At 39.9% G+C, this 13,356-nt stretch overlaps 1 protein-coding gene across 1 annotated transcript in view; it reads left to right on the top strand.

The window, feature by feature from the left end:
- The first annotated feature begins 1,222 nt into the window (after positions 1–1,222).
- LOC102379261 (visual pigment-like receptor peropsin) overlaps positions 1,223–13,356 on the top strand; it is a 42,169-nt gene continuing 30,035 nt past the window's right edge. The window contains exons 1-2 of the mRNA XM_025197612.1: positions 1,223–1,343; positions 11,709–11,914. Coding sequence (XP_025053397.1) covers positions 1,223–1,343; positions 11,709–11,914 — 327 coding nt within the window. The remainder of the gene's footprint in view (positions 1,344–11,708; positions 11,915–13,356) is intronic.

A 13,356-nucleotide genomic window follows, 5' to 3' on the forward strand; every position in this document is an offset into this window, starting at 1 on the left:
AATTTTTTACTAAAGGAGGCTGGGATACCTCACTCAAGGCTAGGAGAAACTGCTGTTTTTTTGTGGTGTTAGCCTGCTCTAGTGACTGAATGTAACTTTCTAAAACGCTGTCACTAGACTGTATTCTCTTCTCTCTGGTGCTCATCACCTCCATGATCCACTGCTCAGCATTTCCTGTTCCATAACTTTTCAAAACTGAGGACCAATAAAGCAAAACCTTTGCTCTGTTACTAGAAGCAGGCCAGCTGAGCAGACTCTGTCATCATTGATCATTGCTACAGACTATATCATTAACTAACTCTGGGATTGGCAGGGGTGCAGCACCCCCAAAATCAAATATATGGTATTTAATATCATCTCTGAGGCAAAATGAAAATGTTGATTTTTCTAATTAACAAGATCCCTTCCTGAGAAACAATTTCACTTGGATAGAAACAAACATTTCCTCTGCTGTGTTTGAATGTAAAGTCACAGTATTACTCAGTGACAGTTTTCTAAATACTGTGCGGTTGAGTATAGGAAACTCACTTCTTAAATAAATGGTTCCACAAAACCTCATTCAAAGTCAGTTAAAGTTTTAATTGTCTTCAATAAGGCCCAGAGCAGGGTTTTTATAGTATGTTTATAGTGTGCACACACATGCACATATGTATCACTCAGACATGTATATTATGTATGTATATCAAAGAGTTTATCAGGCAAAAAGACTATTGTTCCTTCAAATAAAATGATAAATCATTGTGGTAATACATGTGAGTATGCTTCCATGTCAGTATATGTTTGTGTGTATATGTATGTTTGTGTGTTTGTACACATGTACATGTGTACACATGTGTACACACTGACATGGAGGCATACACACATGGATTTCTACAATGATATAACACTTTATTTGAAGGAACAATCATCTTTTATATGCTCTTCCAGTCACTAAAGGCTTTTGCATGTAGCACCAGGGATATAAGGAAATCTGTTCCCTGTGTCTGGTAACAGATTCACTAGCTGTATTAATAGATAGGATTAGCAAATAAGAACAGGTCAGAGGACTCAAAGCTCTTTCTTGTCTCTTCAGATTTCCTTCTTTAGTTCATCAGTCTCAGTGCACAGCTTCCTAGAAGACAGGGAGCAGAAGTTTAAGGCAAAAGCCATTTTCATTTTAGTGGCCATTTGAGACTTACTACGGGCGAAACGGGCAAGTTCTGGGTCACAGGCTTGGCTGAAAATGTCTCTCCAGTTTTCTCCACAGGCACCTTGGAGGAACAACAACATCACCTCTCCAAACAGAGAGGCTGCTGTATCAGAACAAGGAGAGACTATTATAGGCTCCTACCTATTGGCTTTAGGTATGTACTATATCTAAGATGCCTGGTGAATTTAAACTCCTTTAAAAGTTTCGTTTAAAGTTTAAAGGGGTTGCCTTTGGAGTTTATTGATAAAGAAGCAAGATAACATAAACTGCAGCTTTTTTCTTCAGCTGTTTCAACACCAAGGAGTAGCACTGTTTCTTTAGGAATATAATAAATGATCAGTGCAGCAACATGTTTACTAGTGGCAAAAGGGTAAGATCTTGTAGGCCAAGATATTCTTTTAATGTTCAGGAAGCATGTAAAAAGAAAAACCTTGTGGAGAAAAAATATAGCATTTCCTTATCTCCTCAAAACGCCTCAGTACAAGTGAAATAGTGTTCTGTTATTTCCAAAGTTTTAGCTTCTGCTAATTGAAGTTTCCTCTTTCATAAACTGATTGACCTTCATTCTAAAGGTAAGTACTAAGGTTTTTTGCTCCTATTTGTGCCTGTTGGATACTATTCTAAAACCTCAGTCCACTGATAGTTAAAAACCTTCTTCCAATTCTACTTATTTTTTCTAATATCTTATGCACATTGAAAGAGAGCTTATTTTGATCAGATTCTATTAAGCAGAATACTAGACTATTTTTAATAAACAATAATCTTAAAGTCTAAATATATGATATACAAGTTACCTAGCAAGATCGTATTATAACGTCATATTAAGACTTTGAAAATAAAATATTATATGACCTCCTTTTGTTTCTGAGGCAACTTCTGAAATATTTATATTAGATTCAGTGCAGAAAGATGAATAGTTACAGCATCTGTTATTGGATAAGCAAACTTTATGGAATTTCAAAGACTGTAGATGTACCAAATAACACTCATCTCTCATCATATGGAAATGCAGAAAAGGTCACTTTTTCCAGAGGATTATTTGCAATGACTTAGGCTTATTTTTATCAATAGTGATGTGTTTTAAAAAATAAATGAAACTACATATTAAAGATGTGTATAAGGAGATCTCAGTAACAACAGAGAAGTACATATGTATAAAAATTCAGAAGCAGGTTTGTAAATCAGTCAAGCTCAGTAGGCTTTTCTTTCTCTGAGCTTATCATATATTCCCCAAGTACCACCAAGAACTTGCAAACCATCAGCTGATGCTAGGAGAAGAAACCACGTAGCCATCATGAAGAGGTTGTTCAGCATAAGCCAAATTCATGTATAATCACCTGTAACATTAGTCCAACTAAGACACATTATGGATGTGGGAAAAATGTACTGAGGTGAAAATTTTTGCATTTGGAATTTTGCCAAAAATTCTCTTGACATTACATCAACCAAAAGAGTCCCCTTCTCACTTTCCCATTGCCATATTGGCTCTGCTTTGCAGTAAGGCTGTGCAAAACAGCACCATTCTGCTTCGACTTCCATTTCAATGGAATAGTGTTTCATTTCAGTTTTGTTTTGTTTTGAAAGCACTGTTCCATTTCGTTTTATCGAAACATTCTCAGTTTGGATGTTGTTTTGATGCTTCACCCATAGGCTATTCTGCACCCAGTCAGGAAGATCGGTGCTGCTGCTGGCCCCAGCCCATACCCAGCGCCGGGAAGATCAGTGGCAGGGGTGGTAGTGAGCAGCCAGATGTGAAGCCGACGGCAGCGCAGCAGAGTAGCCACGGCCACTCTGCCCCGCCCCCCAGGGGCCAGTGCGCGGAGCCTGCGGCAGGCACCCACTTTACCTCCACCAGGGATGGCCCTGGCTGCCACTGACCCCAGGAAGCAGAACCAGCTTCCTGTCATCTGGCAGGCAGATCAAGGGCCTGCACCCCCAAAAGGAGTCCAGCACAGCCCCGCAACCCTCCTGGGGGTGTGGGCGGGCCCCCAATCTGCGTGCTGGATGACAGAAGGCTGCTGCTGCTGGTGGGACTGGTGCTGAAGCCAACTAAGCCTGGCTTCGAAACTCAAAACGTTTAGAAACTTTTGAAACGTTTCAAGGGTCCTTGTTTCATTTTGAAGCTGTTATGAAGGCTTTTGTTTCATTTTGATTTTGTTGTTTTAAGCTCAAAACTCATCAAAACAGTTTCAAAATGAAACACCAGGCAAAATTTCTTACATCCCTACTTTGCAGTGCTAAGAGTAAAAACATATTTATACCATTAAGTCAACAAATATGATTTTAAAAGCCCAAGGAAGCAGTACCCTGGCATAAGAAGATCTTGTTTTTCACACTTGCACTCTTCTGATAGTGGAGTCAGTCAAAGTCCTGTAGGGCTACAGTGCTAAATTACTACTGCTGCTGCTGCTCTTTGGACCCTAATTGCTATTCAGAGAATATAGCTTGCTTTGGAAGGACAATCATTCAGTGCATAAATATTATATTCAGGTCTCTGGATTTCTCTAGGGCATCTTAAAAGACTACCTGCTTAGGAAGTACCCTGAATTTTTATATATAATATCTAGCAGTTATGGTACTGTGTGGTATTTGCTAATGGAGGTGCCCTTACTCTCTTGGAATCAAAGATTTCAATTAAGCTGCTGGCTTGTTATAAAATAAATCTTCTACCACACACGTATCTGAGGGATGTTAGCACTCCAAAAGCTGTACCCAGGACTCAGTCTTACTCCCAAAAGACATCAGGACACCTAATAATCTGTACACCTCCACAGAATAAAATGCAAAAAGCTATTTTTTGGGTAGGCCTAACCAAACAAACACTCCACAAATCAAGCAAGCAAATATCAGTCCCTTCTTCTTACAGGAAGAGAGATAATATATTTGTATATGTTCAACTTTTGGAGGTCTTTGGACATCACAATGATGAATGTCACATATAGAATCACAGAATCGAAGGCCATGAAGAGATGGGACCGGCAAGATCATCAAGTCTGGTCCCCTGCCACGGGCAGGAAGTTATTGGCTTTAAATGAGCTCAACAAGGTGCTTGTCCAGTTTCATCTTGAACACCTCCAAGGATGGCGAATGCACCACCTCTGCTGGGAGTATGTTCTAGATTCTGGTAATCCTTACAGAAACATTTTTTTTCTTATGTCCAGCCTAAATTTTCCCTCTATTAACTTGTGCCCATTGGTCCTCATCCTCCCTTGAGGTGCCTTCCTGAAGAGTTGCTCCTCTAGATCTTGATGCTCACACCTAATGTACCTGTAGGCAGCTATCGAGTCACCTCTCAGTCTTCTCTTACTCAGACTGAACAGGCCCAGTTCCCAGAGTCTCTCTTCATAGGGCCTATCCTCCAGGCAACTAATCATATGGGTGACCCTTCTTTGTACCCTCTCAAGCTTATCCATATCCTTATTGAAATGTGGTGCCCAGAACTGAACACAGTACTCCAGCTGTGGCCTCACCAATGCTGAATAGATGGGGAGAAACACCACTCTGGATCTATTGGCCACACATCAGCTGATGCACGCCAGAGTTCTGTTTGCCTTTCTGGCAACCTCATTGCACTGTTAACTCAAGTTCATCTCCCAGTCAATTGTAACCCCCAGGTCCTGTGCCATCCAGTGGACCACCACTCATCATGTAGTTATCATGAAGATTCTTCCTACCCAGATGAAGAACTCTGTACTTCTCCCTGTTAAGCCTCATCTGATTCCCTTCCACCCATAAAGCCAGTCTGTGAAGGTCATCCTGGATCTTTACCCTAGCCTCTGATGTGCCCATGTTTCCCCACAGCTTTGTACCACCCGCAAACTTAATCATTGAGTTTTCTACTCTCTTATCCAAGTTGTTAATAAATATGTTAAACAGCACAGGTCCAAGCACAGGTCCCTGGGGGACACCACTGGAGATGGCCCTCCAGAATGAGGCCATCCCATCAATTAGGACTTTCTAGGATCAGCCTCTAAGCCAGTTGTCCACCCACCTCACTGTAGACTGGTCCAACCCAGTACTCTCCAATTTAGTTGAGAGAATTTGTTGGGAAATGGAATCAAAAGCTTTACTGAAGTCCAAGTAAATGACACGAACCTCATGTCCTTTGTCCGGATGGTTAGTTACCTGGTCATAGAAGGACACCAGGTTTGTCAGGCATGATCTACCCTCAACAAAACTGTTCTGTTTACTTCTTAATACCCCACCAGTTACCAGTTTGTAATTGATGGCCTCCTTAACAAATTTTTCAAAAATTTTTCCCAGGACTGAAGCCAGACTGACTGGTCTGTAGTTTGCAGGGTCATCTCTCTTCTCTTTTTTGAAGATAAGTACCACGTTGGCCCTCTTCCAGTCATCCAGGATCACTCCCGAGTTCCATGACTCTTCGAACAGCTTCACCAGTGGCCCTGCTATAAGCTCAGCCAGTTCTTTCAGGGCTCTCAGATGCAGGTCCTTTGGCCCATGTGTGAAGGTACATGGACAAAAACTGGGTTTTTCTTAAATTATATTAAGTTCAGACTGTGAACTCCTCTTGTTGCCACCCAGAAACCTTTAGACTACAGTGCCACTTGTAATGGGAATCGCAAGCCAAGGTTATGAGCAAATAAGAGTAAAAAAGCCAGATCATCTGCACATATGATAATGCTGTTTATATCTATCAAATGATTTTTGGCATGCCAGCCACTATTCTCAACTTTCACATTTAAGTAACACTTCATTTACAGGGCTACCAGAGTGGAAAAGTATGAGGTGACTATTCTATAGCAATTTACCATTTGCAGAAATCCTTGCAGTTCTTTAGTATGGATTAGGTATTTGTGTTAGCTATGTAACTTTGGTATTTTCTTTCATTGGGTTAATTTTTTCAGCATCTCACATTAGACTCAGTCTTGAAAAAGTGAAACATTTTGTCTGCATTATCTTTCCAAATTCTCGTAGTTGGCTTAGTCCTACTTCTGAAAGATGAATGGGTACTTTTCCATTGCTAAAATGTCATTCAAAGGATGTGTGCCCTGCCACCTCATCCTTGCATTAGCTGGTCTACACACCCTTGAAAAAATAATTCTACTCATTTGTACTAGAGAAGAATTAGAAAAATCATTTTTAAGTTTAAATCACAGAGCACTATTTAGATTTGCTACCCAGACATACTTGCTAATAGATCTGTCAAATGTAGAGGTGCACAAATTCTGCAATATATTTTCCACATATATTAATTTGGATTGTTAAACAAATTTCTCTGTTGACCTCCTCTGGTGACCTCTTGAGGTTCCCTCTGGCCATGTTTTTCTATGATTCTATGTACTGGGTTTAGAAACAGTATGATCTTATCCATTGTAGTGTAGGGTAAGAACCAGGCTATGGACCCTTCATATTTGGACTACCTTAGTACTTTAATTCCAATTTTTAATTTACGTTTGTGCAAATCTCTTAAGTGCTCCTCTGTGCATCCCAAGTGTTAGAGATGGCAGAGCAAACTGTCTACTTGCCCTCGTAAAAAGAACTCCCTATGCCTCTGAGAGTGCCAGATACAAGGTTTTTCTGTAATTTTGCCACCTAAAATGCCTGCATTCATTCTAATGTGATCCATAACCACTGTTCTCTTTGTTTCCCTCATTCCTCAGGTCTAAGATTTTTTTTCTTGTAGTTTGAAATCTGAGAGATATTTGTGTTGTTCATGGGAGTAAGTGTCCTCTTCTTTCTTATTTATCCTTTAACCTTTTAACTGAAAAATTCTTGTCATGCTACATGCTACAAAAAAGCGTTCCATGTATTTCCAGCAAATGTAGTGTGCTCACATGAAATGTAGATATTGGTAGAGTTCTAATAGAAAACCTTCTATACCTTACATGGTCAGAGCCCTGTAAACTAAGGTATTTGTAAACTTAGTGCTACCTGATGCTGTGCCTGCCATTTTAACAGTCTCTTGATGCTGATATATAATTTCCCTTTCCCACTCCCTTGACAACTATCTTTCAGGGAGCAGAGCAGACATATGCAAACAAGCTGTACATGCTTTACAAACTACCTTGATATATCTGCAAAGCAACCAGCCTTCCAACCACCTGCTGTATTTGCTTATAATAGATTGAACCAGAGGAAAATGCTGGATGCTAAAATACTTCCTGATTGTTACTGAAGTCACCACATTCATGTAGCCACAGGAAACTGTATACTCATTTCAGCAATTGTATACTCATGTCACCTAGTGACCAAGATAAAGATGTGTTGTTGTTGTTGTTGTTGTTGTAATTTACTTACAACTGTTAGTATTTTGGAATAAACTGTTTTCCATTTATTATTATAGAATGCCCTGCAATTATCATTTCTCACTTAGAAAAAACATTGGTATTGTAACTGGCAATGGTTTCACTAGGTAGCAAGTCACTAGTCAAAGCTTCTTTACACTTAGAAGTCAATTTGGGGTAAGGTGGGTGTGAATTTAAAGTTCTTAATTAATCCCATGTGTTGACACTCTTATTATAGAAAACCTCCTGTCCATCACAGCGCTTCAGCCAACTTTAATCATTTGCAACGCAAACACCAATTTACTGAACATAAGAATGTAAGAACATACACATTGCCATTTACTGAATCAGGCCAGAGGTCCATCTTGCCCAGTATTTTGTGTCACACAATGACAGAGTTACACATACTCAAGAATATTAGAACAATAGTTGTTCTATAGAAGCAGAACATGTGAATAACAGAGATTATCTGATAGTTTATATTCCTTCTCAACTGTCAACTGCATAAACCAACTTAACCCAACCCATCATTCCCTATGTCCAGGGAACAAGAGCATCAGTTTCTTGGCTACAGTTTCTGTGGTTATAACCATGATGGCTCTGCCAGTGCTGAGGCAATTTAAGATCCTCTACTTTAGAGCCTCGTCTTTCTTGGCTGTTGAAGGCCATCAGAGAAGTATTGGGTTCTTTGCTGGCAGAGATTCTTTGGAAAAGGCTGGTTGCATATTATTTGAAGGAAGTTTGAATGCAGCTTTTACATAAAGAATCATCAGTCAGCATTAAGTACCAACTAATGCTGCATTTTCCCTTTTTGAGTAAGATTGTGGAAAAGATTGCGATGAGGCACAACCTCTGATTTAGTTTCACTGAGCTGTGTCAATCTGGCTTTGGGAGAGAGTATGTGTTGGCTTATGAGCTTTTCTTGTGATGAATGAAGATCTTTGATACCACCTATCACAAGCCACTGAGTCACATGACCTGCTGGAAGCAAACTATACTTCTTCAGTAGTTTCATTGCTTTCTTTCAGAGACTTTACCTAATTCATCTGTGTGCTTAACTCCTCTTCCCGAAGAACTTTCAAATGTGGGATAGTACAGAGTGCCACCTCTCCTATCAGTGTACCTTTGAGAGTGTTAAGGAGGTTGAGTAGAGGCCTGGTGTGTAGCGTTTTCAGTAAATTTTGACATACGATCTGATGTCTTCCTCTTCCTTATCTGAGATGTAGTTCAGCATCTCAGCCAGTGTCTAGCTGAGATTGGGACATCGATAAGAGCAAGCCATCTGAAGCTCATCCATGATGACATTATTTTGGGCTAGAGGAAGCAGCCACTGAAAATGGTGGAGGCAGTATGAGTCCTTTGATTGTGGGACTATGTCCACCATTAGTTACTATCATTCGCAACACAGGGATTATTTTATCTGCTCTTCAGTAATTACATTATGGCAGTAAACCCAGGCACCTTTTTATTATACCCTCCTGGCTAGGAATTTAAGACCTTTCCATTGGGATACAGACTTTGCTACAATTTGCTTTATTTTTCTTACCACAAGATTAGACTATTCTAATTTATTTTGCATAGGGATAAAGCTTTAAAACTATTCTCAGTCTGAAGCTGGTGCAGAACTCACTGCACCACTTGCTGAGGAAAGCACTTCAATTGGAGCACATAGTGCTCTGGGGTCTACACTAGCTACCTGTTGATCTCTGGGAAGAACTATTTGTTGTAGTCTAGAAATCACTTAATTCTGGGCCTGGCCTTACTAAATAACCACCTTCTTCCCCATGTCATACTGCCGCAGCAGAGAGGAACTTGATCATCTTCTTAACAAAGAGAGGCTGTAGACAGATAGTGTTAGTGAAGGCTCACAGGCTGTGGAACTCCCTCTACTGCCTACTCTGAAAGAGCCCATATTTGGTGACTCTCCAGGGACACAGCAGAAGATACCTGCTTGAAAGAGGTTTTGAAGAAGACTGAGGCCATGCTTCCTGGAATGGTGATGGGATGAAAAGGAGCTTTTGTATGTGCTTGATTGGCTGAGATCCTATTAAGGTAATTTTGAAGTGGTAATCACATCCTGAAGTGGTAATTTTCATACTGCTGTGCTTTTATTATATCATTAATGATGTGATAGAGTGCCTAGAGCCTTGGACAGCTATCTTTTGTTGTTGTTTTAATCTACACAAATAAGGTAAATATTATCTTATTTAATAGACTATCCATTGCAGTTTTGGCTACCCTTAAATACAGTCTGGCAGCTGTAGATGTAGAGTAGTGAACAACCTAGGGTCAGATAGCTATTTGAAGACCACCTTTCCAGACTTTGTGATCATCTGCCTGGGGGAACCTCTGTTCTTTAACTTTTAAACAGATTTCTCAATAAACAGGTATTGTTAATGTAGTACTTCATTATAAAGTCAAGGGAAAATTCTGCTCTTAAACTTGTTAAAGTTTGAAATAATGTCATTGACCCACTCAGGTTCTTAGCTGCTTGATCACCTAAGCTGTTTTAGACTACTAGTTAATTTTGTCCTTTAGGAGTTGATTCTCATGATTCTGTCCTGCTATTTCCATTATCTCAGATATCAAGTTTTTATCCTGATAAGTACTATTCAGGTTGATTTATCTTGGCAATAAATTGTGCAGGCTATTATTGACCTTGCATATTTAGTACTGTATAACTGGACAGATTTCTGAAACCTTTCTGTTCTCTTATACTGAGTGGTTTGAGCAAGGCCATTCAGGGATATTCTGCAGTATCCTCTGTCCAAAAATTTCTGTTAGCACACTGCTTAGCATAAAGTCTTCTAGTAAGTAGATGGTTTCCACCTACAGCCTGAATTGGAGACTGAAGGCTCTGTTTCAGATAGCAAATGACTGTGCTCATCAGGTTTCTGAGATGGCAGCCCTTGCTAATAGAACCCATTTTTCATTTACTACAAAGTCAATGATATGTTATATACTGTGTACTTTGGATCTCACCCATAGCTCATAGATGTTAATGAAAAGAGTCTCTTTGGCCCAGTTTTTAAGAGATGTGTAGGTGTTGCTTTGCTCACTACTGCAAGACCTAAGTGACTTATGATATGTCTACACTGGGGTCACAGAAGTGATTTGGCATGGTAGACCCAAGCTGCTTCAGTGAGACGGCTAGTGGTCCCCAACTGAGTAATGTAAAGCTGGCTCAGGTATCTCCACACCATAGGCGACTGGTAGGGAGGACACGGGGGGCACGTTTCCCCCCTAAGACTGGCCACCACTGCCAGCTTCTGTGGACGGTCGCCACTTGGCGCCCCACTGCTGCTGCCACTGGCTTCTGTGGGCAGTTGCTGCTCGCCACCCCACCACCAATGCTGCCACCCACAAACTATGCCCCCCCAGTCTCAGAAGGCACAAGTCACCCATGTTCCACACAATGTTCTGACTAATACCCTAAAATACCTGATACAAGTGCCAGACTGGTTGTCAGCAAATTCAAATATCCTTCTTTTATGTCCTTGTCTTTAACTAAATTGTGGAATGTCAGACATCTCTATATTGTGACCATCTGAAAGGACACAGCATTCTATCTAAATAAAAAATCAAGCTTTCCAGTTTCCAAGGGTTTGTTCACTTAGTCTGGGAACCCAAGAAAAGACATTAGACTCATAAGGATGTTCTAATCAAATGGATTAAAATGTGTGTTGTTGAAGAATATTCCTATTGAGTGATTGTCTCAAGGAGATCACAGACTGTTCTGTAGAAAGCAACTTCATCTTTCTGACTGAAACAAGCTATGCTTCCCTTTTGGGTGGTCACTTGAACACACTGTTAATATGAATTATAGAGTGATTGTATATGACATGCTTTTTGGAGGCTGATGCTTTTTCGGCAGAGTAGTTCTGGTCTCTGTTCTCTCCAATCCTGCCTCCCCCCATTTTTACTCAGAAGTACTTCCTGCATCCCATCTCTTGAGAGACTGTGCAGTCAGCAAGGGCAATTCTCCATACTTGGAAACAATGGTTATTACCATAGTAGACAGCTCAAGCTCCAGTTCTTTCTGGGTGTCTACTTTATTTTCAAAGTAACTCACTTGTTAATTTCCTACTTCTGACATATCACATTATCTAGCTACTTAAGGGGCATATCCAAGTGGAATAAAAGCATCTGGTATTCTTTGTTTTTAATTAAATAAAACTTCCATCAGTGTATGGGCATCATACATTTATGTACCCTGCTATTTCTTGACTATTTTCCCTGCTTTAACATGCATATACTTTTTTTCTTTTCAGGATGGCTGTCTTGGCTTGGAAACAGTGTTGTGATTTTTGTTCTCTGTAAACAGAGAGCAGTCCTGCAACCCACGGATTATCTTACATTTAACCTGGCTGTCTCAGATGCTAGTATTTCCTTGTTTGGTTATTCTCGAGGGATCATTGAAATCTTCAATGTCTTCAGAGATGATGGATTCATTATCACATCAATATGGACCTGCCAAGTAAGGATAAAATAGTGGACGAGTTAAGTAGAAAAAATAAATACTAATATTTCCATATGTATGCCATGTATAATAACCACTCTGGGTTACAAGAGGGAAAACAAATGATGAATGATTCTCCCAAAGTTCAGCGTTCTGATTGTTTCAGAAAAAAAAAGGGTTAAGCAGACCTTTTGACTCCAACAGCCCATCAGATTAATGTGATTAAGGATATACCAGTTCCTGTAGCCAACAACACACAAGGGATTGATGTGCCTAGTATCACTTCTAGCCATCTTTGACATCCTAGTCTGAATGACCAGGTTCTCATTTATAGCAGAGTTGACTGGGGGCTATTTTTATTCTGAGTCTGGAATGAGTTTTTTAGCTCATGCTTTCTTGAGCCATAAGAGGGTGCTTTGAATGCTCTTACACTATACTCCAGCTTGTTTCAGATGTGCACTCAGATTTTTGGAAGCTTATCTACATTTACTTGTTTCCAGTCATGATCTCTCCACAGAAATCCCTCATCCAATGGGCTTTTAATGCTTCACTTAACGTTGCCTTGTCCCAATGGAAAAACTTCATAAATCAGATGTTGTTTATATTGCAGTTGTAATGCCCAGTGCCTCAATTTGGGTTCAAGACCAAAAAAGTGGTTCCTCAGAAGAAGTTACTGTTCTTATACATTCTTACCCAACATCTTCAGAGTAATTAAGTGGGCTGCATTGTATCAGTTCAGTCCAACAAATAGCACACCAATAGTCTTCATGGTGGATTGGCTCTATAATTCTAAAATTTGACCTCCCAGAATATTTAAATTGGAGTCCAGAGGTAAACAATAAATTGGAGAGATTGAAAATATCTAAATCAGTTTTCTCGTCCTTGAGGAGAAAAATAAGCATGTATTTATATATTTAATTATCAGCATGCACTTTTGACTAACAGATTATTTCAGTGTCATGCTTATAATTGTGAGAATTTGCACAATGTTTTACATACTTAAGCTAAATACATGAAAATGTGAGCTGATAGGAAAAAGGGTTTCCCCCGAACCTGACTTTACACAGTTCTCCACAGTATCATTGGTTGTTGGGAATATTTGAGCATCCCATGGTTTCTTTTAACATGCAATGCCAAGTTTAGTGAACAGATTGGATAGGAGCTGCTCCAGTTGCAACTTGATTTCCCAGACATCTTTGTCCCCTTCCAGTCTGACATTCTCCATGTATGTTTAGTACAGAGAGAGTCTTGTTAGCTCTCTTCTAAAGATGGACATTGGAACAGCAATTCTGTTAAATCTATTTAACTATGGAGTTTTGTTGACTCACATGTGCAGTTTTCCAGGAGTGAATGGAATAACCTTTTACTGTGTCTGTTATTCTCTGAGACATGCCACTTAGTGGTAAGGAGTACTCACTCTTCTCCTTAGGGCTCAAATTTCCATCTGCTTGGGGAAAGAG

Source organism: Alligator sinensis, unplaced genomic scaffold, assembly GCF_000455745.1.
Source record: "Alligator sinensis unplaced genomic scaffold, ASM45574v1 scaffold489_1, whole genome shotgun sequence".
Classification (NCBI taxonomy): domain Eukaryota; kingdom Metazoa; phylum Chordata; order Crocodylia; family Alligatoridae; genus Alligator; species Alligator sinensis.